Consider the following 20,752-nt stretch of genomic DNA (forward strand, 5'->3'; position numbering starts at 1 on the left):
GCCAGGTCCAGATCCAATTCTTCACCAAAATCTAATCAATTCGGCCTTGTCATACACCCAACCTTTCCACCACATTTTGTCCGAATCCGTCCACAACGTTTTGAAACATCCTGCTCACAAACAAACAAACAGACAGACAGAAAGGTGTGAAAACAAAGCTGACATCCACCTTCAATGGCAGAGTCAACATTCCCATAACTGGCCGCCAGAATGCTATAACGTTATCCATGATGGTGAACGCTTTGAGAAAAGTCAACCTCCTTTCCAGTATTGCAACGTCTGTTCTTTCCAGGGTCTACCTCCCTCCTCCTCCGCCAGGTTTCTGCAGGGGAAACGTGGTCCACCAGTAACCCCTTCTGCTAAAACTCACAAAATCCAGACTCACTGCTCACCTACACTCATTTGTTCCTCTTTTTTCCTGCCTGGGGAACAAATATCCTCATTCTCTTCAATGTCATTCTTCCCTCCAGGTCTTCAAGACAACTGTTAAACACCATGTTAGATCATCCCCCATCCAAAACCATGATCTTTTTGACCCCCATTAACCCTGTCCAATCCCACTTCTTTCCAAAATTCCAGTTTTTCCTTCCTGAGCGCTTGTGGCTGAATCCTTCTTGTTCACCCCCTGGATGCTCCCCTAACCCTCATTCTTCTCCATGTCTCTTATGTCTCTCAGTCTTCCTCTGTTTTGTCCGTCAACTCTGTTGTTGGTGTGTCTCCACTGCTTTTATACTGTCCTTTTCGTTCTGTTATATCCTGATTCATTCTGTGTTCTCGCTCTTCCACAAGCCTCGACTCTGTGTGTGTGTATATATATATATATATATATATATATATATATATATATATATATATATATATATATATATATATATATATATATATATATATATATATATATATATATATATATATATATATATATATATATATATATATATATATATGATTAGTGTCAACTTCACTTGAAGTTCACCTGGCCAGCTGGTTCATGAAAGACTTTGGCCAAAAACTTTGCAAGGCCGACTCCACAAGGTGGGATTAATTGGGGTCATTGAAGAAGTTGTAGTAGTAGTAGTAGTAGTAGTGGTGGTGGTAGTAGTAGTTGTAGTAGTCCTTACAACAAATATGTATGACATCCTCACTGGCCATCCGTCGGAAGTTCATATAATCACCTTTGGGTGTGAAGGACTGTGGTATTGCCTGCTTGTGTGGTTCATTCTGTGTGTTCCTATGTATCATTAAGCACCTGACCCATTCTGTGTGGCACAGGTGTCTGTGCCAAGCTTGAGTGGTGGCAGTGACTGTAGCCTCACATGTCTGAGCCTGCATATCGACACTGAAAAATCCTCGCAAGCAAAAGGTTCATGAAAACATTTGAATTGCTCAGTCCTCACATCGCGTTGCTGTTTTCACTATTCACAGAATCAGTGCATGCATTGAAAAGTTAGCATTGGAATGTTTAATTCTAAGAAGATGTGGATTAAACCCTATTTTTACATCTGTGATTAGCCACAAATTTGTCATCGCAAATACTAATCATAAATTTTCATTTTGGGTCATCTATATATTACATGCGCAAATGTGGTGTATATATCTCTCTCTCTCTCTCTCTCTCTCTCTCTCTCTCTCTCTCTCTCTCTCTCTCTCTCTCTCTCTCTCTCTCTCTCTCTCTCTCTCTCTCTCTCTCTCTCTCTCTCTCTCTCTCTCTCTCTCTCTCTCTCTCTCTCTCTCTCTCTCTCTCTCTCTCTCTCTCTCTCTCTCTCTCTCTCTCTCTCTCTCTCTCTCTCTCTCTCTCTCTCTCTCTCTCTCTCTCTCTCTCTCTCTCTCTCTCTCTCTCTCTCTCTCTCTCTCTCTCTCTCTCTCTCTCTCTCTCTCTCTCTCTCTCTCTCTCTCTCTCTCTCTCTCTCTCTCTCTCTCTCTCTCTCTCTCTCTCCTTATCCAACACGTTCTTACTCTTTCCCTCCCTCCTACCCACCTCTTGGACTTTCCTACCTAATAAGTACTTTTCACCTCAATTCACCAACACAAAAAGGATACTTCATCATCGAATAATGGCAGTAATTATAGCTATAAAGTGTAAAATGATGGATGCCATTTAATGCAATGTAAAACAAAACTTGTGGAAAATAAATGTGATTTGTTTGTGGTAAATGTGGGACAGGGAATTTGAAGGAGGGGATTGAAAGATGGGAGGAGAAGAGATTAAGGGTTGAGGAGAACACAAGAAAATGCATGATAACTCGAAAGCATCTGAAAATTCATAGCCCGTCCACGTCTGCTTTGTACTCAAACTAAACTTGATAAAAAAACGACAGTTAAAAAATTGTACATATTATTAATTTATGTTCTCCACAGTCTCATAATAAAGGTTTGTTGAAGATTTGATGCGAAAAACTCGACAGGTAAAAATGTTACGGCCTGGACATACACACTGAATCTCAATGGTAAACAAGGATTTCGATTAAAACATTTATGGCTGCTCAACCACTTCACCAATAACATCATCCTTACAATCCGTTATTCCCCATTGGGAGTAGAATGAGATGTACCAAGTTTCAAATTTTACTGATCAGCGGTTTCAGAGATATAGTGTTTTAATTTTTTGTGTTTAATCCAAGATGGCTGCCATACCACATGACCTATGACATCACAATTATAATTAAAATGTTCTCCATGGGGGCATCACCCCGACCATTAAAATTTTTGTCAATTGGACAAGTGGTCGCTGAGAAAAAAAAATGTTAAAAAATAATAGAGCAAAAAAAAAAAGGTCAAAAAAGGGTCTAATAATAATAATGATAACAACAATAATAAAATTAATGAAAATTGTTTTAACAAAATCATTAATTTGTCTTCTCCATATTCTCAAAATTAATCTTTGTTGAAAATTTGATGACAAAAGCTCAAATGGTTAAAAAAAATACGTTACGGCCCAGACAGACAGACAGACAGACACAAGTGATTGCAAAACCCCGTCTCCCGCTGTGCAGGGAACGGGCTAATAAACAGGGAAAAGCAAAAGAACTATAGACTGTCCGATACAGTAAATGTATATAATTATGTTTTACAATTGTCAGTTCACAATTGAGCTGCTTCGTGTGGGCTCGATACCTGATGGGGTCGGATTTAATTAAAAACTCTCATTCTGAGTGGGGGTAGCAAGGGACGCTCCATCTCCGAGCAAGTGGTCTACGGAATGGGCACATAAAGGGAACTTTATCTTGTGCAATTAGGTTGTAGACGTTAAGATACCATGATATTTCCCGAAGAGACAAGAGCATTGAGTGCCATTATCCTGACTTTAAATTCACCACCAGGGATTCGCTGTATATATCAGCATGACCGGCAGTAGGTGGGAATGCTGGAGTACACGGGTACGGCACAGGCATGACGGGTCAAGTGAACTCCTGTGTATGTTCCTCGTATAAAACGATCTCTAATCTTTGGAAAACGGCTTGATTGTCCAGTTTACTTGACAGTTTAACACAACAGCATTCTGTGGTTCTGTGATTTGTGATCAATCCAGAGGCAAGGAAGGTTTTGGACAATGTGGACTACGCAGATCTTCAACAACCACCTCTCTGTAATGCGAAAATCCTTGATGACATCGTCACGAACATCTTTGTTGGAACTAAGGTTAGTCAACAAAAAAAGTTACAACTGTTCACACTGCAGAAGCTGAGTCACGCTTGCTCTGTTTTGTTTCTCCGTGTCGTATCATTATTGAAGCATATCCACCGAATTCAATGCAATACAAGGAACTTCAACACAGGAGGAGGCCATTCGGCCAAACAAGCCAGCATAATCATGCCAACAACTTAGCACTCTCCCATCCCAACTACTTCCAGATATCTATGCAACAACTTAGCACTCTCCCATCCCAACTACTTCCAGATATCTATGCAACTGAATTTTATCCAGCGCAGATATAAACTGTCATCCTGGTTTTTCACAGGCAAGGTGATTCATCAATGCGCGTGCCGGCCCTCGGATAGATGTTAAAACGGGCGTCCCGTCCACCAGCATTCGTTGGTGGACGTGTTAAAGATAACACGGTGTCCTTCATGAAGAGTGGGAGAGTTATCGCCGGCACCATAAACAAAATACTGCCACAACTACTTTATCGAACGGCATGCCTGGCCAGCCGGTTCGTGAAAGATTTTGGCCAAAAACTTCCCCCGTCCATCCCCACAAGAACGTGGGCATAATTGTCTCCGTTAAAAGAAGGAAGACTGTATATGCATTCGATTCGCACCATGTAAAGCCTAAACGTATATTTGATTGTTTGTGTTGCGTCAGAGCAGCTGTTATGCCACCTGTCCTTTCCTGCTTGTAGGTTTTAAAAACTTAATGTTCCCCTTATGATATCACTGGATAATTTGTTCAGTGCCTTCATAGATTATGTGTACAGTGGGACCACCTCCTCATGAAAAGATTCCCCTGATCCGTGACACTTGACAGTGTTTCAAATATACCCTGCATCCCAACTTTCAGGAAGGTGTTGGGTCTGTGCCACGCAAGGCATTCTGGGTAAAATCATGAAGTCCTCCCTTCGTTACTGAAGAGGAGTAAACGATGTTTTTCCATCTGCTGCGCACCTCTTTTTGTTGGAAATGAAACGGTTTGTACTCGTCATGTGATGGGCTTTTTAATTTTTTTTGAATTGGGAATATCATAATGTTGTTGTTTCCTATGGAAAACATGAACAATTAGCAAATTGCATTAGACGTCAACCTGTTTACCTCAAATTGGTTTGAAAATTTTGATGTGAATCGAGACACCGCGATCCTTAACATAGACACAAAGACGATACACGAGTACATTAAATGGTCACCAATTTGAGTGGATAGATAGGTCCCGGAGACCATTGGGACCTGCAAAATTAGAATTCTCAAGGATTCCTTCATTTTTCTTTATGAAGCCTGTGGCAGCTGCTTGCATCCTTGTTGGGTGGGAGCATGCCTGTGCCGCTGATGCAGTGCCTCCTGCAGGTTGGAGCGGGAATTCGTGATTTGTTAAGGGTCCTGATGAGAGCTTGCTTGCTCTTCACGAGGGACACCGTGGGATCTTCAACGTCCACCAACTCATGCAGGCAGATGGGACGTCTTGCCCTTCAGAGGAATTATTTGTTTGATTTTTTTTTCAATTATTCTAAAGTTGAAGTTATCTCTTTGATTGCAGAGTAAACCGACAGTTGGGCCTAATTGTATCAGAACTCGAATGTGTGTGCAGTAAAGTAGTGTCGGCAAGTGGATGCAGGGTTTATTTTTCCCGGAGGTGGACGGGGGTAATGTCTTCGCTCCTGTTTGTCTGTTACTTGGAGAAATTTTTTTTGCCAGGTATGTTGGTCTGTAGCATTTGTCTGTCTGTCTATTTGCCACAATATTTTTGACTACAGTTTTCAAGCAATCATTCTGAATTTTTTTTGTGTATGGAGGTGACCAGCGAAGGACAGCGATGCTTAATTTTGGTGAAGATCCAAATTCGGAAACTTTTAAAGTGATTCTTCATCATTGAGGGATCGGGCCAAAAACGATATATAGCACAATATCTCGAAACGTTGTGGACGAGTTGCGACAAAACTATGTGGGTGAGTTGGTTAGGTGACAAGAAGAAGCCGATTCGATTTTGGTTCAGGTCTGGATTCATATCTGACCTATCAGTGGGATACAAAATGTAAACTGCTCAGCCTGGTGGAGGTATGTACTTCACCAAGTGCCATTCCATTTTGCCAAGTGTCACTCCAGGAGTGATTTTTCATTTGTCTGTTTGTTTGTTTGTTTGTTTGTGAACAGGTTATCTCAAAAAGTTGTGCACGGATTCGGACGAAATTTGGTGGAGAGGTTGGGTGTGTGACAAGGACAAAATGATCCGATTTTCGTGAAGATCTGGATCCGGATCCAGATCCAGGCACTATGATTTTTGAAGTATTTATTCACCATTGAGAGACAAAACCAAAAACTATATATCGCACAATATCTCGAAGTTGTGAATGGATTCAGATGAAACTTGGTGGATAGGTTGGGTGTGTGTCAAGGAAGAATTGATTTGATTTTGGTGAAGACCCAAATCCATATCCAGATTCAATAATTTTTAAAGTTCTGTTCTGTTCTTACATATGGCAGCTTGGCTGCCAGGTAACGATTATTTCGTGTAAGCACAGCTGTGCCACTGATGCTGTGCCCCTCTATCAGTATGCTGGTACTCATTTCACTGACTTCAGAAGGATGACAGGCTGAGTCAACCCCACCTGGTATTAATTCAGCAGCCAACAGGGATCAAACTCAGGACCCTAAGATCTTAAGCCAACCACCCGAGCCACTAAGCCAACACCAGGCTTCGATTTTAAGTGATTCTTCACCATTGAGAGATGGGTCCAAAAACGGTCGAGAGCAAGATGTTTCAGAAAGTTGTGGACGAGTTATGACAAAACTAGGTGGATGAATTGGTTAGGTGATAAGAGCAAGCCGATTCGATTTTGGTTCAGGTCTGGACCAGATCCAGCCTATCAGTAGGATACGAAACGTAAGCTGTTCAGCCTGGCAGGGGTATGCGCCCCACCGAGTGCCGTTCTAGTTTGTTGTATGCTATATAGTGGAAATGATAGGTACAACTTGAAAAAAGCCAGGTATCCTACTATATTTAAATAAAGCAATTCTCTGTATGTATGCACGTTATGTGTGCACGTGTGCCTCGGAAAACCATTGAAAAAACAGCGCTAGGCTAATCTCCACCAAATTTTGCATATGTGCTCCTAGTACCCAGAGTCAGGTCATGGGTGCAAAAAAAAATCCCGGGGTGGGGGGGGGGAGAGAAGACAATTTTCGCTTGTACACCTGCCCTAGTGCAAGTGGCTTACCGATCCCTGCTGCAGGCAGGGGATTATTAGCCACGGCACAAAATATATTTACTCCACCTCCCCCACTATCCCCCTACTACCCACCCCTCACAGGCTGCTGGTGTTTCTAGTGTATTCAAATTGGCAGTTTTAGAATTGGTGAGAGTGTTCTACATTGTCCCTTATTTTCAAGTTGTTGCATTGAATTAGCAGGTATCCAAATTGGTGAGAGTCCACTGAAGTCTAGCTGTCTCGGGGATTGAGAGAAAGAAAGAAAAATGAATCAGACACAAGGCCATCATGGTCAGTTTTGGCCGTATTGTTTCAGTGACAAAACATGTTTTTGTACACCACTCCTTCCCAATTCTATATCCAGGCGATGCATGATGCCATCGCTGGGCACCGAAGGAAGGGAGTACTCAGTTTCCAATCCGTTTTCTTGTTACTTGCCAAATCGAAGATTTTTTAAGTATATTGGTCAGTCGATTTTGTTATTCTGTTTGTCTGTTTGTCTGTCTGTCAATTGCTGACAGGTCACAATTTTAAACCGATCTTCATGAAACTTCCCCACATGGTAGCGTTTGTCATAAGGAAGAGGCATATTGTTTTTGAGGTCAAAAGGTCAAAAGATCAACTTGGGCCAAAGGTCAACAACGAAGGTGGTATTTCTAAAATCCTCAGTTTTCATCCCATTGACTTGAAATTTGAAGAGGATTTATATTTCAGGTCACTGAAATCAACAAGCCAATTATTTTTGAGGCCAACATGGACCAAAAGGTCAACACAGGCCGAATTTCTAAAATTATCAATTTTCATCTGATTGACCTGAAATTTGAAGAGTAGTTGCATATTTGGTCATTGAATTCAACCACCAATTATTTTAAAGGTCAAATTTGTTTTAATGGATTTTGCAAGTATCATGCTCTGCACGACATCTTCTTGTTTGTTCGGGCGATATCTGCCATCCTTTGAGCTCGGAAGCTTAAATTTGGAGACAAATGTGAAGATGTGTTTTGGCAAAAACCGTATTTTTATTTTTTGATTAATCAATTCATTAATTAATTATTATCGATTTTATTTCTCATCCTGGCAATATCTCAGGCACCTGTTGAGCAAGGAAGCTGATATTTCGACATGACAGTGACCAAGTGATTTGACTATAAAGAGTATTTTTGATTTATTGATCAATCAATTGATCGATTACTTATTTTCTTTCTTGCTTTCCGGCCAATATCTCAGCCATCTTCTGAGCTACAGATTCAAAAAGTTACAGATTCAGATGAAACGGTGCTGGTTTAGGTATGCTATTGGGCAATTTATTGAGAACGTAATTATTTTATGATTGTTATTTACTTTTTTTAATGATGCAATTAATACATCAATTTTTGTACACCGCTCCCTCCAAATTCCAACTCCATAAGCTGCAAGGCGGCATCACCGGGTGCCGAAGGCGCCCCAGCGATGTCGCACACTGGAGGATTTGTTATTTATTTGGCATGGGGGCAGTGTACTTTGAATGTGACGTGACTTGCTATTTCCTTTAACAAAAAACAAATATGTCACATGCCCAAACACATTTTTTTGGTATGAAACAATGGTGCCTATTACTATCACTTAGATGTCCTGTTTTTATCCCCCGCCACGTAGTGGAAGGGGGAAATTGTTATCACCCGGGTCGTCCGTCCGGCTGTCCGGCTGTCCGTCCGTCCGTCCGGCTGGCTGGGCATCAACATTTGTAGCTGTGAGTGCGATAACTCATAAACTGTTCGCCATATCGATTTGAAATTTGGATCACCCATGTACCACCTGAAAAGGAAGAACCCTATTGATTTTGGGCGTGGCCGGATCCAAGATGGCCGACTGGGGCGGTCGTCCGGCTGGCTGGCTGGGCGTCAACATTTATGGCGTCAACATTTATAGCTGTGGGTGCGATAACTCATAAACTGTTCGCCATATCGATTTGAAATTTGGGTGATGTGATGTCCGAGGTGCAGCGGAACATGGAGACCGAGAGCGTTAGCAGTAACTCCGCTTTATTCCGGAGTACCAATGTACATCAATGCCACCCCTAGCGGGCGAGTCATGACATACGAAAACCCAACCACGTGATACAGCACACTCCTCCCCTCGTAAAATGACAATTCCAATGATGAAATGACAATTATAACATGACTAAACGAAACCAATCAAGCCGCCAGATGGCCCAGGCTCAGACGCCTCCCAGCTAGGTCAAGGTGACACCCTCGCCGGACTTGCCCCATGCGCAACAACAACCGCTCCCGGCCGACAAGCTTGCTCGTCGTCCTCGGGCAGGACTGAATCAGGTGAACACCCCATGGGCGTCGGCATGTCCGGCCCTGGCGATACAATGCCTGGCCATGGCGACAACACAGGAGGGGGTCCCACATCGCTCGGCACGGGGGGGGGGGACGACGCTGAACAGCAATCATGCATTTGGTCCACGTGCCGCTTCCACACCTCCCCACTATCAGTCTGCACCATGCAATTCGCCGGCCCCAGTACCACAGAGACCACAGCCAGCACCCATTTGGAACCGTGGAAATAACCGCGCACCATTACCCGCTGTCCCACATCAAAACCGCGCAGCAGCATCGGGCGCGACACCACCCCACTCACCGACCCTCCAGGTCGCAGCAAATCTAGTCTGGACCGCAATGTCCGCCCATAGAGACGAATGGCAGGAGAATCGCCCGTGACAGGATGAATAGCGTTCCTGTATTGGAGCAAAAAGACATCGACCACCGTCTGCACAGGTGCAACACCCCCCCCCCCCCGCGTAAAGCCCATTTCAACATTTTAACAAATGATTCCGCCTGCTCGTTCGTCGCAGGATGATACGATGCAGACCTAAGGTGTCGAATACCATTTTGACGCATAAACTCATCAAATACACCTGCGATGAACTGCGGACCATTATCAGAGACCAGAATCTCGGGTAATCCTTTATTAGCAAAGATCGTCCGCAGTTTTTCTATTGTAATGTTTGCCGATGTATGCTGCATTACTACAACCTCCGGCCATTTAGAGAATGCATCGATCACAATCAAAAACATTTTGCCATTAACCAGTCCCGCAAAATCCACATGGACCCTCTGCCAGGACCTTCTGGGGTTGGCTACAGTCCTGAAGCTCGACGCGGGTTATCAGCATCTGTTTGACACGTGGTGCAATGCTTAACCATCTGCTCAATATCTTTGTCCAACCCCGGCCACCACAACAGGCTACGAGCAAGACTCTTGGTATTCACAACGCCAAGGTGACTGACATGTAGTTCTTCCAAACACTTCTGCCTGAACTTCGGTGGAATCACCGCCCTCATTCCCCACATAATGCACCGTTGGACCAACGACAGCCCCGATGCGCGCGACGCGAAAGGCTGAAACGCCGGTGTTGAAGGTAGATTGCTCTAATTCCCCGTAGAAATCGCCTGAACGACACGGGCGAGCACTGGATCATGAGCCGATTCCACCGCGACCTGTTTGGCTGTGATCGGCCCGCTTTGAACCTGGCTCAGCGCAAACACATCAACCCGGTCGGCCGATTCAGACGAAGCTGGACCCTCCGCGCAAGGCAAGCGCGAGAGCCCGTTGCAGTTAGCATGCTTTTCGGTGCTTCGGAACTGAATATCGTAGCTGTAAGCAGCAAGAAATAGGCACCACCGCTGTATTTGCGCGGCCGCCACCACCGGTACCCCGCGTTCGGGTCTCAGGATGAATTGAAGTGGTTTTTGATCCGTCTGCAAAGTGAAATGCCACCCCAGCAGGTATCGATGAAACCTCCGCACACCCCAGACGAGGCTGAGAGCCTCGCGCTCGATCTGGGCATATTCCCGCTCTGCTGTGGACAGGGTCCGGGATACAAAACAAACAGGCCGCTCGGAACCATCTTCCATCCTGTGGGAGAGCACTGCCCCGATGCCATATGCAGAGCTGTCGCATGCCAATAAGAGCGGACGTGCAGGCTCGTAGTGCACGAGGACCGTATCCTCTGTGAGCAGCCGCTTGACGCGGTCGAACGACACCTGGTGTGCAGGCCCAGCGCTCGTCCTTACTGAGCAACCGCATTCACGGCGCAAGCTGCGAGCTGAGCTCGCGCACGAATCTTTGGTAATACTGTGCCATACCAATGAACGAGCGCAGCTGCGTCTTGTCGTGAGGCGGTGGCATGTGCTGAATTGTCTCCACCTTCCGAGGGCCTTTCAACAGCCCCTCCGGCGTGATGACGTGCCCGAGGTATTCCAAGCGCTGCTTGAAGAACGCGCACTTGTCCCTGTTCAAGCGCAGGCCGCACGCTTCCAGCTTCGTCAGCACCTGGGCAATGTTCGCAAGGTGCTCGTCCGCCGTTTTGCCCGCAATGAGCACATCGTCCAGGTAGGTTTGAGCAGGCAGGCCAATGCAAACCTGATCCATGGCTTTCTGCCACAAGGCCGGGGCCGAAGCAATCCCAAAACAGAGTCGGGTATATCGATAGAGTCCTTGACACGTGTTGATTGTCAAAAGGTCGCTACTCCCGGGATCCATCGCCAGGTGAAAATATGCATCACGCAGATGAAGCTTCGTGAAGTATTGACTCCCCGCCAATCGTGCATATATCTCATCGATTGACGGCAGTGGATATTGCTCCACGCTGAGCCCCGGGTTAACCGTGGACTTGAAGTCCCCGCACAATCGGACGTCTCCATTCCGTTTCAGCACCGTGACGACCGGGGTGGCCCAATCTGAGTACGACACCCATTTGATCACTCCACAGGCCTCCAGCCTATCCAGTTAACCCTTGACCTTGTCCCGCAGGGCATACGGCACCGGCCATGGTTTACAAAAACGAGGAACCACCCCCTCCTTCAGGAAGAGCTTTGCCTGCACGCCCTTGAGTTTCCCAAGGTCGTCGCAAAACAAACCTTGATGTCTTTGAAGAATCTCCAACTGATCCTAACATCGGCTCGGCATGGGCTGCACAAGGTGAACGGCAGCCCAATCTAGCCTGATGCGGGTCAGCCAGTCCCAGCCTAGGAGAGACGGACCCCTCCCCCGCACGACGTACAACGGAAGCGTGGCGACCTGGCCTTGGTACCCCACAGACACGTCTGCCATCCCGATGGGTGTTATCCTCTCGCGGGTGTACGTGAACAGTGTGAGGTTTGACCTGATAAGCCTCAGGCCGTTGAGTCTTCGCGCGGTCTGTTCGCCGATGATCGACACCGCCGCTCCCGTATCAACCTGAAACGTGATTGGCGTTTTGTTCACTTCGATTTCCACCGTCACCGGGTGCGCCGCCGCAGGGCCAATTGAAAACAGGCTCATCATCGGCTGCCGGTTCCGCCCCGGGTCGCCAGGGTCACCCCGCACATTGCCGTCCATGACCTTAACGGTGGCCAACGCCCCATGGCACACACGCTTCAGATGACCCACCTTCGAACAATGTAAACACATGGTGTTTTTATACGTGCACACACACCGCAGGTGTCGACCTCCGCATCTCAAACACGTCCGCGGGGTCACCTCACCGCTCGTGCGGCCACGCGGTGACGTCTGGCCCCGGCCCGCACCGAAGGTCGAGCGTGCGTCCTTGGGCGCTCGCAACACCGCGTGGGCCCCCGGGCCATCTGGCATGCTGTGGCCGGCGATGCGCCAAACATCTCCGAGAGTCTGCTCGACAGCTGTAGCAGTGTCAACCGCTGAGGTGAATGTGATGGCTTCACCCTTCAGCCGTAGAATCGCCAAAACCATTTTTGCATCTTGTAACCCAGAAATAAAGCTATGTCTGAGCCGAGCCGGACGCTCCCCCGCTGTGAACTTGCAGGCCACGGAATAACACTTCACTCGTGCAACAAAATCAGCGACGCGCTCCCCGTACCTTTCGCGAGGCGATCAAACTGGTATCGAGCTCGCTGTAATGACTTTTCCGGCGCCAAGTGTGCTTTCATCTTCTGCACAATGACCCGAAACGACAGCGTGTTCCCACTGGGCTTGTCCGGCGCCACCAAGTCACTCAGCAGTCGATAATGTTCCGTCGATAGCGAGGCGAGCAAGATCAACTTCTGTTTGCTCTCGCCGACCACATCATTCGCGTGGAAATAGCACCCCAATTGTTAAGAAAACAATTTGAAGTCGTCTCCAACGAAAACGGGCACCTGTCCGTGCGCCGTGACTCGTCCACCAATCATCCACGTCAGCCAACTATGGTCCGAGGTGCAGCGGAGCATGGAGAGCGAGAGCATTAGCAGTAACTCCGCTTTATTGCGTGCCCGGATGTACATCACTGCCACCCCTAGCGGGCGAGTCATGATATACGAAAACCCAACCATGTGATACAGCACAGGTGACACATGTACCACCTGAAAAGGAAGAACCCTATTGATTTTTGGCTTGGCCAGATCCAAGATGGCCGACTGGGGCGGCCATCTTGAAAAAAATGCTTTTTTCCATATCAATTTGAAATTTGGGTCACACATGTACCACCTGAAAAGGAAGAACCCTATTGATTTTGGGCGTGGCCAGATCCAAGATGGACGACTGGGGTGGCCATCTTGAAAAAAATGTTTTTTCGCCATATCGATTTGAAATTTGGGTCACACATGTACCACCTGAAAAGGAAGATCCCTATTGATTTTGGGCGTGGCCGGATCCAAGATGGCCGACTGGGGCGGTCGTCCGGCTGGCTGGCTGGGCGTCAACATTTATAGCTCTGAGCGCGATAACTCATAAACTGTTCGCCATATCGATTTGAAATTTGGGTCACACATGTACCACCTGAAAAGGAAGAACCCTATTGATTTTGGGCGTGGCCGGTTCCAAGATGGCCGACTGAGGCGGCCATCTTGAAAAAAATGTTTTTTGTAATTAATGGAAAACCGCTTATCTGATTTCAATTATTTTTCAATGGCGAGGGATTCCCCATCTCTGATGGTATATTCTTATTTACTATGAGCAAATACTACCTGTCACTTCGCTGTCAGGAATACTAAGGGGGGGGAGTGAGAAAGAGGGGAGAGAGGTGAGAGTGAGAGAGAGGGGTGGGAGGAGGGGAGAGATTGGAGAGGGGCAGAGAGCGAGGTGGGAGAGGAAGAGAGAGAGGTGGGAGAGAGAGAGAGAGAGAGAGAGAGAGAGAGAGAGAGAGAGAGAGAGAGAGAGAGAGAGAGAGAGAGAGAGAGAGAGAGAGAGAGAGAGAGAGAGGTGGGAGAGGGAGAGAGAGAGAGGTGAGAGAGGGGGAGAGAGAGAGGTGAGAGAGGGGGAGAGAGAGAGGTGAGAGAGGGGGAGAGAGAGAGGTGAGAGAGGTTGGAGAGAGAGATAGAGAGAGAGAGAGAGAGAGAGAGAGAGAGAGAGAGAGAGAGAGAGAGAGAGAGAGAGAGAGAGAGAGAGAGAGAGAGAGAGAGAGAGAGAGAGAGAGAGAGAGAGAGAGAGAGAGAGAGAGAGAGAGAGAGAGAGAGAGAGAGAGAGAGAGAGAGAGAGAGAGAGAGAGAGAGAGAGAGAGAGAGAGAGAGAGAGAGAGGGAGAGGGAGAGAGAGAGAGGTGAGAGAGGGGAGAGAGAGAGGTGAGAGAGGGGGAGAGAGAGGTGAGAGAGGTGGGAGAGGGGGAGAGAGAGAGAGAGGTGGGGAGAGGGAGAGAGAGGTGGGAGAGGGAGAGGTGGGAGAGGGAGACGTGGGAGAGAGAGAGGTGGGAGAGGGAGACGTGGGAGAGAGAGAGGTGGGAGAGGAAGAGGTGGGAGAGGGAGAGGTGGGAGAGGGAGAGAGATAGGGAGAGAGAGAGAGAGAGAGAGAGAGAGAGAGAGAGAGAGAGAGAGAGAGAGAGAGAGAGAGAGAGGTGGGAGAGGGGGGGGGAGAGAGAGGTGGGAGAGGGAGAGAGGAGAGAGAGAGAGAGGGGGGAGCAAGGAGTAGGGGTGGGGAAGTGAGTAGTTGGGTGGGAGGGGAGAGTGATGACAGGGGATGGAGGAGTGAGGAGGGAAGGGAGAGGGAGGGAGAATGTGGAAGAAGGAGAGGGAGAGAGAGAGAGGAGGGAGAGGTAGGAGAGGGAGCAAGGAAGGAGGCAAGGAAGGAGGGAGTTGGGAGAGGAGAGCGAGAAAGAGGGGAGAGCGATGCTTCAACACATGTCGCCTTTTTGTCCGGGGGTTCGGGGGTGTGATGAGGGGGTGGGAGCAAAGAGGTTGCGGGAACAAGGAGGGGGGAGTTGAGAGGGGAAGGGGATGTTCTGGACTTGCGTTTGTAGTGGGACTTGAGGGAGAGGGGGGAGGGGATGGTCCCATTTTTCGTTATTAATACAGGATTGAACGAAATGGGGTATGTTAAAACAGCACATTCTGACAAGATAGTGAAACCACCTGCCATTTCAAACAGCATCTACTGTTTTCAAAGAGATTATACTCTGGGCTTTCCTTTAAGTATGCGACTCGGACTGCGGCTGCCACCCTGTTCACCTGCTTTGCAACTAGATCTCTCCGAGGAAGTAGGGGGCAGGGGTGACACCCCACCCGAAGATGCCTGGAGTGCCAAAGAAGGCGCCAACCAGACAAACGAACACCCCTCCAGCAGCAAGACCTGCTATCGAGCCCCACCCCATAGTCCAAACTCCGAAAACCGGCTTAGGCCAGGAGACCCTAGAGCCCATCACACCGTAGCTCCAATGTTTATAAACACCCGTAGACACCAGTGTTTTGTGCCTTTATTTAATTTCAGCTCATATTTTACAACCAAAATGTGATAAGCCCCAGAATCTCTCCACCTGAGCCAAATCCCAAAATTCAAACCATGGAATCAAACCCAGCAGCAGCCCCAACTGCCAAAAAGTGCCCATCTGCCCAACCTCCACACTCCCTGACACGTCGGGCTCAAACCACAGCACAACCACCTGTGGGAACTTGTCACAACCACCCATTGTTTATCAGTTCATCAAAATTGGAAGAGGTGTGAGGGAGGAGAGAGAGGAAGGAGGGGTGGGGGATTGAGGACAAACGAAGAGATGGAAGGAAAAAAAGGAATGGAGGGAATGGATGGATGACGGGAGGGAAGGAATGGATGGATGGGATGGAAAGTGGATTCACAGCAAGTTCCACAGTTGCTCATGAACACAACACTCCAGTCTTTCAGAGTGATCATGAGGTGTAAGGAATGAATGATGAATGAGTTCCCACCTGCTGTTCCTTCATCTGACATTACATTGCCTGCAGCATCTGCAAGAAGCTTGGGTTTTGGAGAAAAAAAAAACTCTCCCCTAATCAACTCTAAAGTGATCCACCAAGTCGGTGCGTCTCTGAGTGGAGCTCAGCATGACCGTGCTGAAATGAAGGTTACAATTTTTTAACCTGTGTCAGATTTAACGAAGACAACAGAACACACGTTTATACATGTACTTCATTTACATTATCACCTGACATTGTCTTGAATATCAATTTGTAATTTTATTTTCAAAAACTACAACAGCTGTGATTTAAAAAAATAAAATTAATTACACCACTTTCTACTATCTCACCATGGCTTACAAACATTGGTTTCAAACAAGCATCCATTCCATCCCTTCCCTCCATCCCTTCCATCCATCCATCCATCCATCCCTTCTATCCATCCCTTCCATACATCCATCCATCCATCCCTTCCCTACATCCCTTCCCTCCACCCCTTCCCTACATCCCTTCCCTTCATCCCTTCCCTCCATCCCTTCCATACATCCATCCATCCCTTCTATCCATCCCATCTTTCCATCCCATCCATTCCTTCCTTCCATCCTTCTATCCATTGATAAAGAAAGGGTAGGCTTGGACCCACACAGCACTGCAGGGTGCAACACAGGCAGGTTGGGCCTAAACTTTGTAGGTTGTTCCATATATTTACCTCCGCCTCCGAAGGTGATGGAGGTTATGTTTTCATCCCTTTCTGTCTGTTTGTTAATTTCCGGAATCCTTCGTATTTCGGCAATTATGTTGGTTGGTTGTGTGTGTCATTCTGTGTCTGTCTGTCTGTCTATCTGTTTATTTGTGTGTTTGTTTACCCTGTAGCAGCCACACCGTTTCAGCGATCATGACCAAACTGGGTAGAGACGTCGGCCATGGTCCAACTTAGACACTTGTCGTTTTTGGTGAATCTAGGTCAAAGGTCAAGGTCAAGGTCACCGAAAAACCGAAATTCTTATTTTCGCAATAACATCCGCTAAAATGGTCGTATCGACTTCAAACCAAATCCAAAATGTGCATCTTCCAATTCTGCATCCAACCATATTGTCTCATTGGGGTGTCACACCAACACCCTTCTTAGCGGCAGGAGGTGGAATGTCAGGGGGGTCGGGTCAAAACTTTCAAATTGAGATAAAAACGCCATTTCAAGTCCGATTGACTTCCAAGATATGATAATGACCAAACTAAGTGCTATAACTCATTAAACAGTAGCACTATCGACTTATACGAACCAAATTGATTTCCAGGTTTTTGTTTTTCAGAGAGCATGGAGATATGACAAAGTTATTCTGGCAATTCCTTGCTCAACGAGCAATTCCATTTGTGTGTTTGTTTACCCTGTAGCAGCCACACCATTTCAGCGATCATGACCAAATTGGGTACAGACGTCAGCCATGGTCCAACTTAGACACGTCGTTTTTGGTGAATCTTGGTCAAAGGTCAAGGTCACCGAAAAACCGAAATTCTTATTTTCGCAATAACGTCCGCTATCATGGTCGTATGGACTTCAAACCAAATCCAAAATGTGCATCTTCCAATTCTGCATCCAACCATATGTCTCATTGGGGTTTCACACAAACACCCTTCTTAGCGGTCGGTGGTCGAATGTCAGGGGGGTCGGGTCAAAAAATTCAAATTGCAATAAAAACGCCATTTCAAGTTCGATTGACTTCCAAGTTATGATCATGACCCAACTAAGTGCTATAACTCATTAAACAGTAGCACTATCGACTTATAAGAACCAAATTGATTTCCAGTTGTTTTTTTTTTCAGAGATCATGGCATGACAGAGTTATGACAGAGTTATTCCGGCAATTCCTTGCTCAATAAGCAATTTCATTATCTTGCCAAAACGAAGTTTTTGCAAGATATTTTCGTCAGCTTGTATGTTTTTTTTTGTTTGTTTTTTTTGGTTGTCTGTTATCACGTATAAAAAATTCTGCAGAGCACAGTTAGCATTGGAAATTTTTGTAACTTCGCATATCAGAGGCCTATAGAGGTCCCTTTCAGCGCATAAAATTTTGAAAGTCAAGGTCAAAGGTAAAGGTCACTTTGTCGCAAATCAGGGGAGTCGACGAAATCCTTGTTTTTTTAAGTAATTTTGATCGGATCGTCTTCAAACTTCATGGGAATATAGTTCATGGTCTGGTGCTCAGCTGATTAATTTTTGGTGGCGATTGGCCTTGACCTTCATGGTTAGCGCCTGAGGTCAAACATATTTGACCCCAAGGTCAAATTTTCAAGTTTTAGGAACCATATCGTGTAGTACCTCAAATTGAACACCTCGATGAGTGCTTTCTAGATATGTCAAGCTTGAGACATTATGACGTCATTTGGTGACGTTATGAGGCAAACGCATATTTTTCATGGTTACTCTGTAGAACGATTCTCATCGGAATCTCTCGTAGGCAGATATTCCTCAAGGAGTCGCTCCTGGTGGATAGCAGCTCTGTTCACCTCAGTGTGACCTTAAAGAAGTCACACGTGGTCACCTTTTGGCAAGATACGGGTCACCCTGCGGGTGACATTGGTTTTTTTATTTGTTTGTTTGTCTGCAGGATATCTCAAAAAGTTGTCGACGGATCCGGATGAAATTTTGTGGACAGGTTTGGTATCTGACAAGGACGAACTGATTATATTTTGGTGAAGATCCGGATCCGGATCCGACTACTAGAATTTTTCAAGTGATTCTTCACCATTGAGAGATAGGGCCAATTATGATATATGGCATGATATCTCAAAAAGTTGTGGACGAATTCAGACGAAACTTAGTGCACACGGTGGGTGTGTCGCATGGTCGAATTTATTTGATGTTGGTGAAGATCTGAAAACGAGGATTATTTAATTTTCAAACTGATTCTTTACCATTGAGAAATAGGACAAAAAACGATATAGTACAGAATAGCAAGATATTTAAGAAATGTAATGGGCCCAATATGTTCTCGTGGATCAGGCATTAGGTGGCGGAGGTATGCGCTCTGCCAAGTGACCTTCTAGTTTTGATTGTGTTTAGCAGAGGAACAGTGCAGAGTGACATTGCGGATACTTTTGCCATGTATTGCCATGGTTTGGAAATGAGCATCTGAGCAGTTTGTAGAGTGCTTGCGAAGTGGCTTAAGCACTCAAGCAAGCACTCCAACAAAATGGTTGATAAGGAGTGACAGGCTTGGAAAGCGATTAGTGATCGCCAATCGGACATCTTAAGCATCACCTGGTGATGCCCGGAGTGTCAAACAATGTACGAATGAGATAAATGAACACTTTTTTTAGCAGTTGGAACTGCTGCTGAAGTCAATTATACAGTTTAAATTTTACAATTTGGCTCAGATTAAGAGATTCAAGAGATTATCACATGTGCAGAAATGAAAGAAAGCCATAAACTTTGGTGTCTCCGGGCGTTTATAAGCATTGCGATGTATTTAGTGATTCGTAGGTATGATCAGGCATTTGATAATATGAGTGAGGGAATTGAAAAAAAAAATCATGAGCCCTTTATCGTTAAGAAACCATTGCGGCCTGTTTCAAGGCAAGGCATTGTTGAGCAGGCCGAACAAAATGACGAATGACAAACTGACGAACAAAATGCAAGCTGACAGAGAGTTGACTCGGGGGTGGACCGAGGATGTGCCTGATAAAGGATATAATTAAATTAGGCCATTAATTATCTTCAAAAGGAGTGTTTAAGTTAACCCAAACACCCAATTTTCAATCATGCACTCCCTCGGAGTTCCCTTCGTATGCATGCAAAGTTTCAGGCCGTTGGGTTTCATGGTTTTGGAGCTATCGAGGAGACACACACACTGACTGACTGACATGCACTGACATTTATTATTATCGATAGACATGTGCAAAATGGTGGAATTATTCAAGATTGATAGATCCTCCCACAGTATTATTATTCAAGAAGTGTCTGGTTGTACTGTGTATGTGTTTGACTTTTATGTACTCCTGAATGAGTTGAACCGCTAGAACCACTCCTGAACCGCTAGACAGAATGAGTTGAAACCTTGTGGTTGTACTCAAGGGGTGCATGGAGAGGTTTTAGGTGGTAAAAAAGTAACATCGTCCTGTGGGCATGGGGTGGGGGTTCGGGGTGGGGGAACGGCCCTGATTCTGTCTATGTAGGTGTGTATCGTGTAGCACCTCTCCCGGTATTGCAAGTTTGCTAAAATACCCCAACTGTTCACCTCCACTCATTCGTTACTCTTTTTTTTCCCCCAACTGTGCAACCAACTTCCACATCCTCTTCAATCTCATTCCTCCCTCCAGGTCTTCAAGACAGCTGTTCACCACCATCTCAGATCATCACCAATCTTAAACCATGATCTTTTCTACCCTCGTGAAACCACTCCACCCCCTTTCCCCCCAATTTCCAGTTTCTCTTCCCTGAGAGTTTGCTTTTGTGTCCATATTGTACACCACCTGTATCCTCCCCTCATTGTTACCCACATCCCTTATTTGCCCATCTCCGTCTGTTTTGTCCTTCAGCCCTGGTGTTGGCATTTCCGCCTTCTCTTTCTGCTGTTCCTTTTGTTATGTCACGTCCTGATCCATTCTGTTTTCTAGCTCTTCCACGAGCCTTGACTTTGTATGCAAAAAAACATTCTGGGGGAATTCATCCCTCCATAATTCTGTGGGGATTAACCTGTCTGCAAAGACTGGTTTTCTCTAGGTTATTCAAATACAGATACGAATGGTTGCAACAAGACTAGCCCAGGGGACACAAGCTTC

General features: G+C 46.1%; 1 protein-coding gene across 20 annotated transcripts in view; it reads left to right on the forward strand.

Annotated features, from left to right (window-relative positions):
• The window catches only part of DNAI3 (dynein axonemal intermediate chain 3), a 191,695-nt gene that overhangs the window by 148,570 nt on the left and 22,373 nt on the right, over nucleotides 1-20,752 (forward strand). For all 20 annotated transcript variants that reach the window (XR_015059424.1, XR_015059425.1, XR_015059421.1 and 17 more), the window contains 2 exons: nucleotides 1,273-1,363; nucleotides 3,530-3,639. Coding sequence is in view for 4 of the 20 variants with exons in the window: in XM_085886108.1 (XP_085742234.1) it covers nucleotides 1,273-1,363; nucleotides 3,530-3,639 (201 nt within the window). In the remaining 16 variants the exon portion in view is untranslated. The remainder of the gene's footprint in view (nucleotides 1-1,272; nucleotides 1,364-3,529; nucleotides 3,640-20,752) is intronic.

This window comes from Eptatretus burgeri, chromosome 6 (assembly GCF_056783735.1).
Source record: "Eptatretus burgeri isolate ZD-2024b chromosome 6, Ebu_testis_v1, whole genome shotgun sequence".
NCBI classification, from domain to species: domain Eukaryota; kingdom Metazoa; phylum Chordata; class Myxini; order Myxiniformes; family Myxinidae; genus Eptatretus; species Eptatretus burgeri.